The following is a 16,949-nucleotide window of genomic DNA, read 5'->3' as shown; positions in this document are numbered from 1 at the left end:
TTGGATCCGCCAATGGCCAGCTGACCCGCGGGTCCCGGCCCGGGTCTCCATGGCAGCCCGGCGTACTCGGGCGCTCATTGGCTACGTGTGTCGCAGCGCTGCGACCCAACGCTCCGTCGCCGGCGGCCGTGCCACGTACACGGCAGCCGATTGGCCCGCGGTGCTCGCGTCATTGCCCGCGCCGGGTCCGCCCTGAGTTCGTGGCCAGCAGCCGTCCACCCGGCGTCGCGTTCTGGGTTGTGGCGGCCTTGGATCCGGCGTCAGGGCGACCGGGAGGACGAGGTGGAGCCAGAGTCGGTCAGACGGGTTGGTGAAGGGCGCGGGGCCGGGCACGGCGTTGGGAGTGCGCTGCAGGGACCGACTAGACGGGCTGCAGGCACCTCAGAGCCCGGGACACCCCCTCAACGTCCGCAGGCGCGATGAAGGCACTGATCTTAGTGGGGGGCTATGGGACGCGGCTACGGCCGCTGACACTGAGCACCCCGAAGCCACTGGTGGACTTCTGCAATAAGCCCATCTTGCTGCACCAAGTGGAGGCGCTAGCTGCGGTAAGACCCTGGGTCGGGATCGGAGTCGCTTTCGGATCTGGCAGGACTAGGGATGGCCAGTGACTAGGGGGTCAGGGGCTCCCGTACCTTCTGACTGAGCCCGCCCGTTGGCCTGCGTTCTGACAGGCAGGCGTGGACCACGTGATCCTGGCCGTGAGCTACATGTCGCAGGTGCTGGAGAAGGAAATGAAGGCACAGGAGCAGAGGGTGAGGCACGGACTCTTGGCCCTTATTCTCGGTCCCCACCCAACTTCCCATCCTGGTAGAACCTGACTGGGGGTCCTCTTACTTCCAGCTGGGAATCCGAATCTCCATGTCCCATGAAGAGGAGCCTTTGGGGACAGGTCAGTAGAGAAAGGTCCCTTGGGGAGGGTTTAAGGCCAGGAAAAGGGTAAGACCCAGCCTGCATTGGGCCTGCTGAGCCTGAATCCAGGGACTCAGACCTCCAGCAAGGTTGTGACCTGTCCCTTTCCCCCAGCTGGGCCCCTGGCGCTGGCCCGTGACCTGCTCTCTGAGACTGCAGACCCTTTCTTCGTCCTCAACAGTGACGTGATCTGCGATTTCCCCTTCCAAGCCATGGTGCAGTTCCACCGGCACCATGGCCAGGAGGGCTCCATCCTGGTAAGGCGCCAGGTCTTGTTTCTCTTGACATTTCCACCCTCCATGCCCAGCCTCCCCTGCCCCCTAGCCTTCATCTGCCTTCGGATGTTATGGGTACAGAGCTGTGCAGTATGTATCTTTAAGCACTTGGGGCAGAGTCTCTGAGATCTGGAACGGCATGTATATCAAGGCTCAGGAACACTGGACTAGGTCCGAGGTCCCCTTCCTTGCATTCAGGTAACCAAGGTGGAGGAACCCTCCAAGTACGGTGTGGTGGTGTGTGAGGCTGACACAGGCCGAATTCACCGGTTTGTGGAGAAGCCGCAGGTGTTTGTGTCCAATAAGATCAACGCAGGCATGTACATCCTGAGCCCTGCGGTGCTGCGGCGCATCCAGGTGTGTAGTAGGAGACAGCTGTCGGTGGGCTGTGGTGGGGCAGGCCATCACCGCCATGACCCTGCTCACAAGCTGCCCACTCCCACAGCTGCAGCCTACGTCCATTGAGAAGGAGGTCTTCCCCATTATGGCCAAGGAGGGGCAGCTATATGCCATGGAGTTGCAGGGTGAGGCAGGGAGGCCACAGGGTGGGGGTGGTCTGTGGCTGGGCTGAGGGCCCTGATACATCCCTCCCTACAGGCTTCTGGATGGACATTGGGCAGCCCAAGGACTTCCTCACTGGCATGTGCCTCTTCCTGCAGTCACTGAGGCAGAAGCAGCCTGAGCGGTTGTACTCAGGCCCTGGCATTGTGGGCAACGTGCTGGTGGTGAGGCCCTTGCCCAGCCCATCATTAACCCCCTCAGTCTTGGGAGACAAGTGGCCCACTTGTATTTTTCCCACCACTCTCAGGACCCAAGTGCCCGCATCGGCCAGAACTGCAGCATTGGCCCCAATGTGAGCCTGGGACCTGGCGTGGTGGTCGAAGATGGTGTGTGTATCCGGCGGTGCACGGTGCTGCGGGATGCCCGGATCCGCTCCCATTCATGGCTTGAGTCCTGCATTGTGGGCTGGCGCTGCCGTGTGGGCCAGTGGGTAAGCCTGTGGGCTGGGCCAGGTAGGGAGAGGGGCGGGGAGTGTACCTGTCTTCCTGACAAGGCCTATCCTCTCCTGGAGGTTCGCATGGAGAACGTGACAGTGCTGGGTGAGGACGTCATAGTTAACGATGAGCTCTACCTCAACGGAGCCAGCGTGCTGCCCCACAAGTCTATTGGCGAGTCAGTGCCAGAGCCTCGTATCATCATGTAAGGGGATGCAGTGGGGCTGGCCAAGCCCCGGTTTTCCCATCAGCAAGGGGAGAGTGCTGGCCTGACACATCAGAAGACCCTGGACTTGTTATCTGTCTAGGGGGCACTGGGTGAAGCTGAAGCTGTTGGACACCTGCCTTCTCATGTGGACATCATCTGGCAGGATCCCTGCTGGGCACACCCCACAAACCCTACTCCCTCAAGAAGGGCCAGGGCCAGGGCTGTATGGAATAATAATTTAATGCTGACTGTGGCCCTGACTGAGAGTCAAGCTCAGGCACAATTAGGGCCATGGCTGGGCTCCCACCAATGAGGATACAGGCAGGCAAGGAGGTTGGATGTGGTGGTGGTGGCGGTTGGGGGGGCAGATACAGGAGAAGGGCAAAGGGAGCTCATAAATAGGGCCCAGCCTGGCTCTGGGTTCAAGGGTGGAGGTTCCAGGATGGCACAGGCTGTGAGGGCTAGGCAGCTGAGGAGGTAGTACTCGTATTGGCTCCCTTCTCCCAGTCCTCTACAGACACGATGGTGGCTTTGCAGAAGAAGCAGTCCTTGTTGTTCATCAGGTGCTGGTTGATGCAGGCTCTACAACAGGGGAGGGGATGAGGACTGCCCTGCATGTATCTACTGCTCTCCCCACTACCAAGCTGTGGGGACCACTTACTTGCACGACTTGTGGCCACAGGGCTGGAACACAGCAGAGATGGGGTGGGCATAGCAGATGGGGCAGAGGTCCTCCTCACTGGTGGGCTGCAGGGAGGAGAGTGAAGGGTGGGCTGGAGTTGGATGCCTGGCTGTGTGGATGTCCGCTGTGCCTATGTAGGAGTGCACACATATTCAAGTGGTATGGACCTGTGCACCATTGTCCCACTCACCAGAGAGGCAGCTGCTGCCTGGGCAGATGCAGAGGTCAGGTGTGCCAGCATCTGTTCCACTTGGGCCAGCTCATCGGCACTGATATAATCCGCATCTGGGGAGTGGTAGGTAGTGTCAAGTCAGAGGTAGATGAGGATGTCATGCCTTTTAAATATTCCCAGCCTAGGACTTTGCTGTTCTTAAGGTTCCTGACCCGATCCAGCCCCAGATCTCCCTGACCCACCCCACCAGCCCACTCACAGCTCTGCAGGGAGAAGCGCTTCCGGTCAGGGGCTGGCAGGGCAGTGCCAGGTGCTGGGGGCTCCGGCTGTCCCAGGAGATAGCATATTGAGCGTAGCTGGAAGCAGGGATCTGCCAGGAGTACTGATGTGGCTCGCTCTCTCCTAGGTAGAGGATGGTGCAAGGACAGTCAGAAGGCTTGGGGCCTGGCTAAAAGTAGTCTCTATTGGGATTGCCAATGAGGAGTGCCACGGCTTGTACATAATCACCGCCCCCCTGCATCCTTTCCGTCTCCCTGCTTCCCAAGCCCCAAGTCCTGTATTCTAGTAAGGTGCCACACAGCCTGGGGTCTGAGATGGAGTCTGGCCCTGTTGCCCAGGCTGGAGTGCGATGGCGCGATCTAGGCTCACTGCAACTTCTACCTCCCGGGTTCAAGTGATTCTCCTGCCTCAGCCTCTGGAGTAGCTGGTATTACAGGTGCACACCACTACGCCCGGCTAATTGTTGTATTTTTAGTACAGACGAGGTTTCACCAGGTTGGCCAGGGTGGTCTCGAATTCCTGACCTCAGGTGATTCACCCGCCTCGGCTTCCAAAAGTGCTGGGATTACAGGCGTGAGCCACCGCACCCGGCCTGGGGTACCACTTTAAGAGGGCTCAGGGGAGCCACCTTAAGATAGAGTCCATCTGCCCCATAATATATCACTCAAATAAGTCATTTCAAATAAACACTAACAGCAGCTTGGAGACATTCTTCCAGACTCCCCCTTTTACTCCTCGAGGAAAAAGGAGCGGCGGACAGCTGCCAGCCAAAGGCAGACTGGGGCTTTGGGGTTGGGCTCACTCCTCATCTGGCGGTCATGTGGGGCCATTGGGCACTAGGGGATGCAGCCGCCCCGCCTCCTCAAACGGGAGCCAATAGGAGTCCGAGCCCCGCCCCTGGGGGGAGTATTTAGGAGCCGATCAGGAACTCGCTTGGAGAGGGCTCGGGAAGCCGAAGCGAGCACGGAGAGAAGTGCAGCCCCGCCTCACAACCTGGGAACCGCAGAGTAGGGGCCGTCGGCCGGCCAGAACCCGCCGTGCCTCCTCGGCAAGGGCCATCCGGTGCCACCCATGTCGCACTAGAGCAGAAGTGGGTGAGTCCTGGAACTGCGACCTGCACAGAGCTGCTCTGTCCTGTCCCTGGTGGTCGCCATGACCTGGCTGATGCTGCTGGGGGCACTGCTCTGCATGCTGTGCGTTGGGTTAGGCGCCCCGGACTCCGAGGGTTTCCCGCCCCGTACGCCCCACAACTGCCCCCACAAATGTGTATGCGCTGCCGACCTGCTAAGCTGCACTGGCCTAGGGCTGCAGGATGTGCCGGCCGAGTTACCTGCCGCTACTGCGGACCTCGACCTGAGCCACAACGCGCTCCAGCGCCTGCGCCCCGGCTGGTTGGCGCCCCTCTTCCAGCTGCGCGCCCTGCATCTAGGCCACAACGAACTAGAAGCGCTGGGTCTCGGCGTCTTCGCCAACGCCAGCGGCCTGAGGCTGCTCGATCTATCATCTAACGCGTTGCGGGCGCTTGGCCGCCACGACCTCGACGGGCTGGGGGCGCTGGAGAAGCTGCTTCTGTTCAATAACCGCTTGGTGCACTTGGACGAGCACGCCTTCCACGGCCTGAGCGCGCTCAGCCATCTCTACCTGGGCTGCAACGAACTTGCCTCGTTCTCTTTCGATCACCTGCACGGTCTGAGCGCCACCCACCTGCTTACTCTGGACCTCTCCTCCAACCGGCTGGGACACATCTCTGTATCTGAGCTGGCCGCGCTGCCGGCCTTCCTCAAGAACGGCCTCTACTTGCACAACAACCCATTACCCTGCGACTGCCGCCTCTACCACCTGCTACAGCGCTGGCACCAGCGGGGCCTGAGCGCCGTGCGCGATTTTGCGCGTGAGTACACATGCTTGGCCTTCAAGGTACCCGCGTCCCGTGTGCGCTTCTTCCAGCACAGCCGCGTCTTTGAGAACTGCTCATCGGCCCCAGCTCTTGGCCTAGAGCGGCCGGAAGAGCACCTGTACGCGCTGGTGGGTCGGTCCTTAAGGCTTTACTGCAACACCAGCGTCCCGGCCATGCACATTGCCTGGGTTTCGCCGCAGCAGGAGCTTCTCAGGGCGCCAGGATCCCGCGATGGCAGCATCGCTGTGCTGGCCGACGGCAGCTTGGCCATAGGCAACGTGCAGGAGCAGCATGCCGGACTCTTCGTGTGCCTGGCCACTGGGCCCCGCCTGCACCACAACCAGACGCACGAGTACAACGTGAGCGTGCACTTCCCGCGCCCAGAGCCCGAGGCTTTCAACACAGGCTTCACCACACTGCTGGGCTGCGCTGTGGGCCTGGTGCTCGTGCTGCTCTACCTGTTCGCCCCACCCTGCTGCTGCTGCCGCCGCCGTGCCTGCCGCTGCCGCCGCTGGCCCCGAATACCCAGCCCTCTCCACGAGCTGAGCGCACAGTCCTCAGTACTCAGCACCACACCGCCAGACGCACCCAGCCGCAAGGCCAGTGTCCACAAGCACGTAGTCTTTCTGGAGCCAGGCCGGAGGGGCCTCAATGGCCGCGTGCAGCTGGCAGTAGCTGAGGAATTTGATCTCTGCAACCCTGGAGACTTGCAGCTGAAGGCTGGCTCTGAGTCTGCTAGCTCCATAGGCTCCGAGGGTCCCATGACGACCTAGACTGCCCAGGGCCCCCACCCAGGCCCCCACCCTCTTGCTGCTCGCCCTGCTGTCTGCTTCGGTCCAGAGAACTGGCAGATGCTGGTGGGAAGCACTGTGCCTGGCCCCTCAGCTTCCTGTATGGGCCTCGAAACACAATGGGCTTTCTCACTCACTGGTAGAGACAGGCGTCGTAGTCCCCAACCTGCCTTCTGCTCTGCCCCTGCACAGGACCCAAAGGCCCCAGGCCCTGCAAGCTGTACTAGTGCCTGCTTTCCCAGGGACTTCCTAGTGCCCAAATGCCCTGTGAGCCTGAGAGACCCAGGCTCTGTGGCTTTCAACACAGCACAGCCGTGGAAGTAGCTGTGTTCTTCTACAGCCTGTGGAAGAACCCCTGGAGCAGAGCCCCCTGTCCACCCTCAGGGGCTGAGGCAGCTCTCCAGCAGTGGTGCTGAAGAGCTGACGCAGGGTCATCTCCCCTTCCCAAGGGGGTGGGAGGGAGTGGGCCCACAGGGAAAAGACGATGGCTCTGAAGGAAGATGTCACCCACACCCCAGGACAGAAAGAGGAAACAAGCCCGCCCTCTGGTGAAATGGGACTCCCTCCCAACCGCCTGAAAGCTTCACAGATTCACGCAGAGTCCGGTGGGCAGGCACTAGGCAGGAAAGGCTCCTCAAGAGACTCCTGTGGGGGCTGGCCTAAGCCCCAGTCAGAGGCCCTGCTCTCTCTGGCCCGGGGCATCCAGCTGTTGTTCTGAAGGCACAGCCCATTCCCTGGGCTCACAAGACACAGTGAAGGGGATCATGGCCTGCGCCCCTGCTTTTCAGCAGTAAAAAGCCCAAAAAGCCTGGAGAGCATGGCCAAGTTGGGAGGGCCGAGCCAGAACTCCATGTCCCTCGAGAGCAGGGGCCTCTTAAGGGCTGGCACTGGTCTCAGCCTAATGGCTGAGGCGGTGCCCTGGCTTCACATGCATCTCACTGCTCCCACTGCGGGAGGGCAGGGAATGGGTGTCTGGGAGCCCTTCATGTGTAGGGCCGAGCTGGGGGCCCCCATGGCCATCCTGGACCCCACTGCTCCAGAGTTTCTTAATAAAGGCAGCACGTGCTTATTGCTGGAGCCTTTGCAGACAATGGCGGTCCTGTGTGTGTTCAGCTCTCCCGGCGGCCTGGCCCTGTCCACCACAGGATGACACACCTTCCGGAGTCCTGCCTCCCATGCCCAGCCTGAGGCATGGCCACAAACCAGTGGCTCTGTGGGCCAGGGCCACCTGTCCTGCTGGGGTCCCAGATTCTCCTACTTAGAGAAGCTCCCTCTGACCCCTATTTAGGCCGTTCACACCTCACTACCTTCCCTCTGCCTCAAAACCTGATACTGAGGTCCATTTTCCAGATGAGGAAACTGAGGTACCAGGAGGCCCTGTCCAGCCCCTTCTCACCAGACACACCCAGCTCCCACAGGGGCCCACGGTCCCAAACACTCACTCTGAGGCTGGGCCACGCACCAGGAGCTGCACCAGGATGCCCGTCACTGCCACCAGAATGGGGTAGTGGTCCACGCTCTCTAGGCCTGAGGGGAAGGGGAAGAAGGACATGAGCCACCCACACGCTCCTGCTGCAAGGACTCCGGGCCTGACACGGTCCACCCTGCCCACTGCCCTCCCTACAGAAGGGTGAGCCAAGGCTGCAGAGCGCCAAGCCTGGCTGTCCAGGGGCAGAATGTGGAATTGGGCATCACTGTTCCTAGCAGAGGAACCAAGGCCTGTAGTGTGTTGGGGTACAGGGCATCTAGGTCCTCACCAGGCAGCCGTAGGGTGACCACACGATCAAACAGGTTCCTCTCAGCTGTCACTCGGTTCAGCACCTGGTTTAGCAGCTGTGAGGGGAGCAGGAGTCCATTGGTGGATGGGGAGCGCCACCACTGATGAAAGGGGCATTCCGAGGGTCCCACCCTTGCTGCCCAGATGGCCACACCTGTGCAAGACGCCGCAGCAGCATCTCGGAGGTAGGCCGGGTCCAGTCAAGGAATATCTCAGGCACCAGTGTGATAGTCATCTCCAAGACACGCAGCAGGCTGACTGAGAGGTCAAAGCAGGTGGCACATACCTTGAGCTGCCGGCTGTCCACAAAGTTCCGCTCCAGGCGCTCAGCAGCCTGCTGGATCTGATCCACCAACACGTGGACATGCAGCGGTCAGCACCTGGCTCTAGCCCGGGACCAGGCCTCATCCCCTGCACCACCCTAACCCACGAGGCCCCACCACAGCCCACCTCCTGGATCATGCCAATGAATTCAGAGAAAGCCCAGTTGAGCTGATTGAGGACACTGTTGAGGAAGCTGGGCGCCACATCAGGACCCTGCTGCAGGAGGTCCGCCATGTGCTGCTGCAGCAGGGTGGAGGGGCAGGGCTCTGCAGGGGGACAGGAGGTAGCATCATCAGGGACTCCACTGCAGTGGCCTCTGCCTGTTTGCCTCTGTCCTCGCCCATTGAGACTTTGGTATAAGGACAGAAAGACAGCTCCCTAGGAATGCTCAGGTCATGAAAGCAGGGGACAGGGGACAGCTGCCTTGTAGTTAGGACAGAATCTGTCCCCTCCTTCTAGTAGGCAAACTCCAGGCTGCAGTTGTTTCCAGCTCTGACACCACACCATCCACCCCAGGCCTGGAGCAGCCACACAGCCAGAGCCTGACCCTCAGCAAGTTCTGGGTCACATACCCTTCAGATAGGGTCAGACCTAGACAGGGCAGCTTAGACGCTTCCCCACCAGCACCAAGGCCAGCTCCTCCAAGAGCCTACTCTGAGCCCTGCTGCAAACCTGCTGTCCTCTACTGTCCTCTGCTGCCCTTGGCCTGGCCTTGGCATATGGCCGAGGTGGTGGGCGCCAAGTCTGGGCTGGCAGGCAGCAGTAACCAGAGCCCTCAGCTGCAACTGGCCCGGCGCACCTCCCCACCAGCTTGATGCAAATCAATAGTTCCCGCAGCAGCAGGACGGGCCTGGCCCCACTGCTGCTCTCCACTTGCAGCTCAGTTCCACCCTGGAGGCAGGACCACAGCAACTGGCAAGGACTTGCTGTGTGACTTAGCACAAGACACTCAGCCTCTCTGGGGACACCCTTCAGATCAAAACACTGCCCACAAGGGCAGAAACAGACTACATGAGCCAAGAAGAGCCACCACGAAGGGTGAAGACAGTGTGTGGTAGGCACTCTGCAAGGGCCAGGCCTAGGGTAAAATCCTCGGGCTCATGATACTTGCCCTCTGCTCCCAACTAAATGTCCCTTCCTCCAGGGACCCCCATGAATACCCTCTGGGCACCTGGCCAACCTCCAATCTGTGCTCCCACTGGACTCAGGTGTCCAAGGCCTAAGCCAAGGCCAGGGTCTGGCACCACCAGAGAGCAAAAAAGAAGTAGAAGGACATGGTGCTGGGACAAGGCTGGAGGTCAGGGAGCTAGCTTCGAGGGCAAGGGACAGAGTATTCAGTCTCCATGAGCTGCGGCAGGCCAGGAAGATGGTGCCACCTCTCACCATGACCCATGTAGAGCGTCCAGGCCCAAAGGGCACATGTAGGACTGTGGGCAAGGTGGGGGAGGGGGAGTCCCAGCCCGAGTATCCTTGGGCTGGAAGGAAGCAAGGAAAGTGGAAACCCCAGGGGACAGGTAGGGAGTCTGGGACCCAATGGGGGAACCAGAGAGGGGCTGGAAGAAGTGGAGAGTCTGAAAGAACCCATGGGTAGGGGGTAAGCACCCCCGCCTGCCTTGCTCAGGACTCCACCAACCCAGATACTCACTCTGGAGGCTGGGCAAATTGGCATCCTCAAGTTTGGTTTTCAGCAGATGTGGCAGCCGTGTATAGCGGTACCCGAAGCCACAGCCCTGTGGAGGTGGGGGTCGGTGCTCAGGTCAATGGGACAGGGCACCCTCTCCCTTCAGCCAGTCTCAGCCACCTCCCCTTGAGTCAGGCTTACCCTCCAGAGCCGCACCAGGATCCAGTTGGTCTGGGCCCAGGGCCGCTGCTCATAGGGTGCCAGGAGGTTCCTCACCATGGCGATACGCCTGTGAGGGCAAGGAGGGGAGAGACATGGGGTGAGGCTGGGCACGGTGCTCGTGGCCAGGGTGTGTGCCCCCCAGGCCCCACTCACTGCTCCTCAGGGATTCGCTCCACAGCCCGCAGGGAGTGTGGGTAGCACACGTAGCTGGCCAGGGCCTGCATCAGCGAGTCTCGGATGTCTGCGGGGAGACGCCGTGCCTCAGTAGGGGCTTGGCATGAGCCCTGGACCCATGTCTCATGCCCACCTGGCCACATTTTTCATAGAAGAAAGCCAACCAGAGGTGCCATCCCATCCCCTTCCCCCTGTACCCTCTGTAGGGCCCCTCACCAGTGCCCACGATGCGTGTGTCAGCAAAGTGTTTGGCGAGAATGGCAGCCAGGCGGGTCAGAGTCTCTTCATAGCCTGCAAGGGTAGGAATTGAGATGTGTTGGCTAGGAGTGGGGGCTCCAGAGGCAGGCATGTCAGCAGGTTGGGTGGGCTTGGGTAGCAGGCTCTAGAGCTGGCTCCCAAGGCCAGCCTGGACCCAGGCTGGCATCTGGGGACATCAGGCAAGGCATTCACTGGTGGCTGTGGAGGGGCTAAGGCATAGGCTCACTGTGAGGGGATGACAGGCCCTGGCAGGAGCCCTGACCTGGGCTCAAACCCATCTCAGCACACACACCTCAAAGCTCCTTGGGCACCCACAGCTCTGTCTTTGAAGACAAAGCCTACACCGAGGCCTGGGGCTAGGCAGGGGGTGGGCTAGGGGCTATGACAGCTCACTGCCTGATCCAGACATACACAGTACAGCTTAGCCTGGAATCAGTGGGCTGCGAGAAGCCCAGGTTCGGATGTGGACCCTAGCAGGGTCCACCCCCTGCTGTGATTTACCAAGACAAACCATTCTGCCCCTGACCAACTGCCACGCTTTGTGACCAGTGCCAGGGAGTCAGGGTGCAGGGCCAGCTGGCTGCTGCACCACAGCAGTTGCTCATAGCACTAGGAAGGAAGTGAAAGCCAAGGGGTCTCCACCCACTGTGTTCCATCTTGTCTGTTTTCCTTTGCCAGGGAGCTGTTGGATCTGTGGCTGCAGGTCCCAGGGCAGGGTGCAAACATTTGTTTGCTGCAGGGTGAACCACAGAGGAAGCTCCTCCCCTCCCTGCCCCCCACGGATGTGTGTTGCTGGGCCACAGAGGTCTCAGACCAGGGCTCCTAGGGCTCACACTAGAGACCCCTTTTCTGCTTCTGCCCCAGCCTGAATGGTTCCATCACCTGGGAGCTCCTCCATGCTGTGCACGGGACCGAAGTAATTCTTGAGAGCACTGTAGCTGTTGATGGCCACGCTCAGGTAGAACTCGGGCATGAAGGCAAAGAGAGACCCTGTGCGATCACCGTGCTCAATGGTCTGCAGGCAGACGCGCAGCAGCCAGTAGATGTCCAGCATCTTCTCCTGCAGGAGGCACATGGGGTGCTGCTGGGTTGTGCACCAGTGGGGTCCTGGGCTCATGTCCTGGCCTGGGGATCAGGAAAGGCCTCCCCAGGCCTATGACAGCACAACTGAGACCTAGATTTCAGGAAGCACGAGCAGTGGCTTAAGCAGGGCAATCGAGTCCTCAGCAGGCAAGAGGGACGCACTCAGTCTGGAGGGCGTATTACTGCAACCCAGCCAGAACTCTGGTCCGCATATTTGTAAGCAAGTTCTTTTTTTTTTTTTTGAGATTGAGTCGCCCAGGCTGGAGTGTAGTGACGCCATCTCGGCTCACTGGAACCTCCGCCTCCCAAGTTCAAGGGATTGTCTTGCCTCAGCCTCCCAAGTAGCTGGGACTACAGGTATGTGATACCATGCCCAGCTAATTTTTGCATTTTTAGTAGAGATAGGGTTTTGCCACGTAGGCCAGGCTGATCTTGAACTCCTGACCTCAGGTGATTCACCTGCCTCAGCCCGTAAGCAAGTTTTAGGCAAGAGAGTGCTGTGACCAGAAGTCTGTGTTGAAAAGTGGAGTACAAGATGCATGGAGGGCCCAAGAGAGCTGGCGATGGTAAGCAGGCAGGCAGAAATTTGATCTGGAGTGCAAAGGAGAAGGTGGTGGGAAGGCAGGGGGCAGTGTGACTGGTGGAACAGAGGTCACAGGAAACAGACAAAACCTGCTGAGGGCCCTGCTTCCCACAATGTGGTTTCCACAGAGTCCATGTCAGGGTCTCACAAAGGAGCCCAGGCAAGAATGCGGCCTCAGGTCCCAGCCCAGACCCACAGCACCTGTGTGTCTTGGAGTGCGGTCGGAGCACCTGGGCTTCACACCAGCTCTCTGATGTGCCCTAAAACCCAAGGAGCTTAGGAGAAGATGTAAGCAAGAGTTTAGGGGGCGGGCCTGGGTGCAAACCTAGGCAATGATGATCCTGCTGCTACAGAAGGCCAGGGAAGGCCGGGCGCGGTGGCTCAAGCCTGTAATCCCAGCACTTTGGGAGGCCGAGGCGGGCGGATCACGAGGTCAGGAGATCGAGACCATCCTGGCTAACATGGTGAAACCCCGTCTCTACTAAAAATACAAAAAACTAGCCGGGCGTGGTGGCGGGCGCCTGTAGTCCCAGCTACTCGGAGGCTGAGGCAGGAGAATGGCCTGAACCTGGGAGGCGGAGCTTGCAGTGAGCCGAGATCGCGCCACTGCACTCCAGCCTGGGTGACACAGCGCGAGACTCCGTCTCAAAAAAAAAAAGAAGGCCAGGGAAGATTGGGTCTGGCAAGGGGATGGCAATGGCCCCATGAGAGCTAAGGCATCAATGCAAGGGAGATGGAAATGTGCCAGCTGGATTGAGATGGGGGCAGACAGAGACCCTGGTGAGACTGTTTCAGAGGTGGGGAAGAGCCCGTGCTAGAGGGAGATGAAGGGGAAGATGAAGCAGCTAAGACAGAGAAAGAAGGAGACAGCATAACTTTTGGGCACATGTAGAGTCAAGGCTGGAGTGCAGTGGCACAATCACAGTTCACTGCAACCTGGAACTCCTGAGCTCATGTGATCCTCCTGCCTCAACCTCTAGAGTAGCTGGGACTACAGGTATGTGATACCATGCCCGGCTAATTTTTGTATTTTTAGTAGAGATGGGGTTTTGCCATGTTGGCCAGGCTGGTCTTGAACTCCTGACCTCAGAGTAGCTGAGACTACAGGTATGCATCGTCATGCCCCGCTAATTGATTTTTTTTTTTTTTTTTTGTAAAGATGGGTTGTCCAGGCTGCTCATGAACTCCTGGCTTCAAGCGATCCTCACGCTTCAGCCTCCCAAAGAGCTGTTTTACAAGAGTGAATCTTTCCATTAATAATGTGATTAGAAAGACACAGGTGAGTTAGTGCTGAAGATGTGGAGAATGAAGGCAGTTCAACATAATAAAGACCATATGAAAAGCCTCCATCTAACATCACACTCAATGGCAACAGACTGTAATCTCTCCCTCCCTCAGACCAAGAACAAGACAAGTGTGCCACTTTCTCTACTTCTGCTCAGCATACTCCTGGAAATCCCAGCCACAGCAACTAAGCATGAAAAAGAAAGGAAACCACACTGGAAAGGATAAAGTAAAATTATCTCTGTTCACAGACATGATTTTATAAGTAGAAAATCCTAAAGATACACACACACAAAAAAAACCCCAACTAGGATTAATAAATAAATTCAGCAAAATTATAGGATACGGTCAGGTGCAGTGGCTCAAGCCTGTAATCCTAGCACTTTGGGAGGCCGAGGCAGGCAGATCACCTGAGGTCAGGAGTTCAAGATCAGCCTGGCCAACATGGTAAAACCCCATCTCTACTAAAAATACAAAAATTAGCCGTGGGCAGTGGCGGGCATCTGTAATCCCAGCTACTCAGGAAGCTGAGGCAGGAGACTTGCTTGAACCCAGGAGGCAGAGGCTGCAGTGAGCTGAGATTGTGCCATTGTGCCACTGCACTCCAGCCCAGATGACAGAGACTCTGTCTAAAAAAAAAAAAAAATTGTAGGATACAAAATCACTATGCAAAGTGAACAAACCTGCAAAGTAATCAAGAAAACAATCCCATTTACAATAGCATCAAAAAAAGAATAAAATACACTGGAATAAACTTAACCAAGGAAGCAAAAGACTTGAAGCTATCTTGAAAACTACAAAATGCTGCTAAAAGAAATTAAAGATCTAAATAAATGGAAAGCCATCCTGTGTTCATGAACTGTTAACATTGTTAAGATGTCAATACCACTCAAAGGAATCTATGTATTCATGCAATCTCTATCAAAAGCCCAGTGGTATTTTCTGCAGAAACAGAAATACTCCTCTAAAAATTAATATGGAATTTCAAAGGACCTCAAATAGCCAAAACAATCTTGAAAAACAACAAAGTTAAAAAAAAGGAAAAAAGAAAAACAACAAAGTTGGAGGTCTCACTTCCTGATTTAAAACTTACAGCAGGCTGGGCGTGGTGGCTCATACCTGCAATCCCAGCACTTTGGGAGGCCGAGGCAGGTGGATCACCTGCGGTCAGGAGTTTGAGACCAGCCTGACCAACAAGGTGAAACCCCGTATCTACTAAAAATACAAAAATTAGCTGGGTGTGGTGGCGCATGCCTATAGTCCCAGCTACCTGGGAGGCAGAGGTTGCAGTGAGCCAAAATCTTGCCACTGCACTCCAGCCTGGGCCACAGAGCGAGACTCTCAAACAAAACAAACAAACAAAAAGATATGCAAATGGCCAATAAGTGCATATAAAGGTACTATTTGCTATAATATCACTAATCATTAGGAAAATGCAGAACCACAATGAGGTACCATATCCTACCCATTAGGATTTACTACTAAAAAAGTAGAAACTGCCAGGTGTGGTGGCTCATGCCTATAATCCCAGCACTTTGGGAGGCCGATGCAGGAGGATTCCTTGAACCCAGGAGTTTGACAACTGGGCAACATAGTGAGACCCTGTCTCTACCAAGAAAAACACAGGGCAGAAAATAACAAGTGTTAGTAAGGATATGTATGGAAAAATTGGAACCCTCGTGCACTACTGGTGAGAATGTAACAGGCACAGCCACTGTAGAAACAATATGGTAGTTTCCAAAAAATTAAAAAGCAGAATTGGCTAGGCACAGTGGCTCATGCTTGTAATCCCAGCACTTTGGGAGGCTGAGGCAGGCGGATCACCTGAGGTCAGTTCAAGATCATCCTGACCAACATAGTGAAACCCCATCTCTACAAAAAATACAAAAATTGCCAGGCGCAGTGGCTCATGCCTGTAACCCCAGCACTTTGGGAGGCCGAGGCTGTCAAATCACCTGAGGTTGGGAGTTCAAGACCAGCCTGATCAACATGAAGAAACCCCATCTCTACTAAAAAAAAATACAAAATTAGCCAGGCATGGTGGCGCATGCCTGTAATCCCAGCTACTCAAGAGGCTGAGGCAGGAGAATCACTTGAACCTGGGAGGGAGAGGCTGCCATGAGCCGAGATCGCGCCATTGCACTCCAGCCTGGGCAACAAGAGCAAAACTCCACCTCAAAAAAAAGAAAAAAATAAATAAAAAATTAGCCGAGCATTGTGGTGCGCGCCTGTAGTCCCAGCTACATGGGAGGCTGAGGCAGGAGAACACCTGAACCCAGGATGTGAGCTGAGTTCGCGCCATTGCACTCCAGCCTGGGCAACAGAGTGAGACTCCATCTCAAAAATAAAATAAAATTTAAAAAAAAACAGAATTACCATATGATATAGCAATTCCACTTCTGGGTATATAACCAAAAGAATTGAAATTAGGGTCTTAAAGAGATCCTTGCACACCCATGTTCATTACAGCATTATTCACAGTAGCTCAAAGTAGAAGCAACTCAAGCGTCCATCAACAAAGGACTGGATACACGAAATGTGGTGTCCATACAGTGGAATATTATTCAGCCTGGAAAACGAATAAATTCTGACACATGCTATAACACAAATGAAGCTTGAGGACATTATGCTAAAGCCAGACACAAAAAAACGAATAGTGTATGATTCTCCCTAGATGAGGTGCTTAGGATAGTCAAATTCAGAGACAGAAAGTAGGATGGTGGTTGCCAGGGGCTGGGGAGGGGAGAACAGGAGGTTCTGTTTAACGGGCACAGAGTATCAGTTTTGCAAGATGAAATGAGTCTGGAGATTGGCTGTACGACAATGTGAACAGACTTAACACTTAAAAATGGCTATCATGGGTGGCCGGGCACGGTGACGCACGCCTGTAACCCCAGCACTTTGGGAGGCCGAGGTGGGAGGATCACACGAGGCCAGGAGTTTGAGACCAGCCATGCCAACATAGTGAAACCCTGTCTCTACTAAAAAATACAAAAATTAGCTAGGCACAGTGGCATGCCTATAATCCAGGAGAAGTGCTTGAACCCAGGAGATGGAGGTTGCAGTGAGCCAAGATCATGCCATTGCACTCCAGCCTGGGCAACAGGGTGAGACTCTGTCTCAAAAAAAAAAAAAAAAAAAAAAGCTAAGATGGTAAATGTTATGTCACACATATTTTAGCACAACTAAAAAAAGGCAGAGAGATGAGAGGGAGAGGGTCTTGAGAAGACAGTGTGGGAGAGGGCAGCCAAACTTCTGAGGGAGGTGGGCAGGCAGGAAATCTCAGGACAGAAGGGAGAGGAAGTTCTCAGCATGGGGCAGTAAGCACAGTCATCCAGGGTAGCAAGAGAGTCAGGAGTGGGAAAAAGGTGGAGGTGGTTTGGGTTTTGGGGAGGAGCCATGAGAAGAAACA

General features: G+C 56.4%; 4 protein-coding genes across 17 annotated transcripts in view; 3 read left to right on the top strand and 1 right to left on the bottom strand.

Moving 5' to 3' along the window:
• The window catches only part of DAG1 (dystroglycan 1), a 500,879-nt gene that overhangs the window by 281,155 nt on the left and 202,775 nt on the right, over nucleotides 1–16,949 (top strand). The window lies entirely within an intron of this gene.
• On the top strand, nucleotides 163–2,643 carry GMPPB (GDP-mannose pyrophosphorylase B). 3 transcript variants are annotated; one of them, XM_003894415.5, is made up of 9 exons: nucleotides 163–548; nucleotides 675–755; nucleotides 844–892; nucleotides 1,027–1,169; nucleotides 1,386–1,544; nucleotides 1,633–1,711; nucleotides 1,785–1,912; nucleotides 1,996–2,178; nucleotides 2,260–2,643. In XM_003894415.5, the coding sequence occupies exons 1-9, from the start codon at nucleotides 420–422 to the stop codon at nucleotides 2,389–2,391; spliced, it is 1,083 nt and encodes a 360-aa protein (XP_003894464.1). In that variant the 5' UTR covers nucleotides 163–419; the 3' UTR covers nucleotides 2,392–2,643. The 3 variants fall into 3 exon arrangements, with proteins under 3 accessions (XP_003894464.1, XP_009199021.1, XP_009199022.1); XM_009200757.4 differs by having other exon boundaries at nucleotides 1,996–2,643; XM_009200758.4 differs by lacking the exons at nucleotides 1,633–1,711; nucleotides 1,785–1,912.
• Nucleotides 2,613–16,949, bottom strand: part of RNF123 (ring finger protein 123) — a 33,948-nt gene continuing 19,611 nt past the window's right edge. For 3 of the 5 annotated variants that reach the window (XM_003894412.5, XM_017955449.3, XM_021934390.1), the window contains 13 exons: nucleotides 11,470–11,647; nucleotides 10,546–10,620; nucleotides 10,309–10,396; nucleotides 10,135–10,222; nucleotides 9,958–10,042; nucleotides 8,439–8,578; nucleotides 8,143–8,331; nucleotides 7,969–8,044; nucleotides 7,654–7,738; nucleotides 3,504–3,646; nucleotides 3,263–3,357; nucleotides 3,052–3,137; nucleotides 2,613–2,972 (listed from right to left, as the gene is read on the bottom strand). In XM_003894412.5, the coding sequence (XP_003894461.1) occupies nucleotides 2,852–2,972; nucleotides 3,052–3,137; nucleotides 3,263–3,357; nucleotides 3,504–3,646; nucleotides 7,654–7,738; nucleotides 7,969–8,044; nucleotides 8,143–8,331; nucleotides 8,439–8,578; nucleotides 9,958–10,042; nucleotides 10,135–10,222; nucleotides 10,309–10,396; nucleotides 10,546–10,620; nucleotides 11,470–11,647 (1,449 nt within the window). In that variant the 3' untranslated portion in view covers nucleotides 2,613–2,851. The remainder of the gene's footprint in view (nucleotides 2,973–3,051; nucleotides 3,138–3,262; nucleotides 3,358–3,503; nucleotides 3,647–7,653; nucleotides 7,739–7,968; nucleotides 8,045–8,142; nucleotides 8,332–8,438; nucleotides 8,579–9,957; nucleotides 10,043–10,134; nucleotides 10,223–10,308; nucleotides 10,397–10,545; nucleotides 10,621–11,469; nucleotides 11,648–16,949) is intronic. The other 2 variants (XR_001899817.3, XM_009200756.4) reach the window with 2 other exon arrangements.
• Nucleotides 3,646–7,302, top strand: AMIGO3 (adhesion molecule with Ig like domain 3). Its single transcript, XM_003894418.4, has one exon. The coding sequence runs from the start codon at nucleotides 4,676–4,678 to the stop codon at nucleotides 6,191–6,193; it is 1,518 nt and encodes a 505-aa protein (XP_003894467.1). The 5' UTR covers nucleotides 3,646–4,675; the 3' UTR covers nucleotides 6,194–7,302.

Source organism: Papio anubis, chromosome 2, assembly GCF_008728515.1.
Source record: "Papio anubis isolate 15944 chromosome 2, Panubis1.0, whole genome shotgun sequence".
NCBI lineage: Eukaryota > Metazoa > Chordata > Mammalia > Primates > Cercopithecidae > Papio > Papio anubis.
Note: the sequence above shows the minus strand (reverse complement) of the source record. Positions and strands in the feature narration are given on the sequence as shown.

Bases quoted from the DNA above. Each gene is read 5' to 3' on its own strand.
- AMIGO3 (XM_003894418.4), top strand. From the start codon at position 4,676: ATGACCTGGCTGATGCTGCTGGGGGCACTGCTCTGCATGCTGTGCGTT.
- GMPPB (XM_009200757.4), top strand. From the start codon at position 420: ATGAAGGCACTGATCTTAGTGGGGGGCTATGGGACGCGGCTACGGCCG. The intron at 1,170-1,385 runs GTAAGGCGCCAG...CCTTGCATTCAG, and splicing joins GCCAGGAGGGCTCCATCCTG to GTAACCAAGGTGGAGGAACC. The intron at 1,545-1,632 runs GTGTGTAGTAGG...CCACTCCCACAG, and splicing joins CGGTGCTGCGGCGCATCCAG to CTGCAGCCTACGTCCATTGA.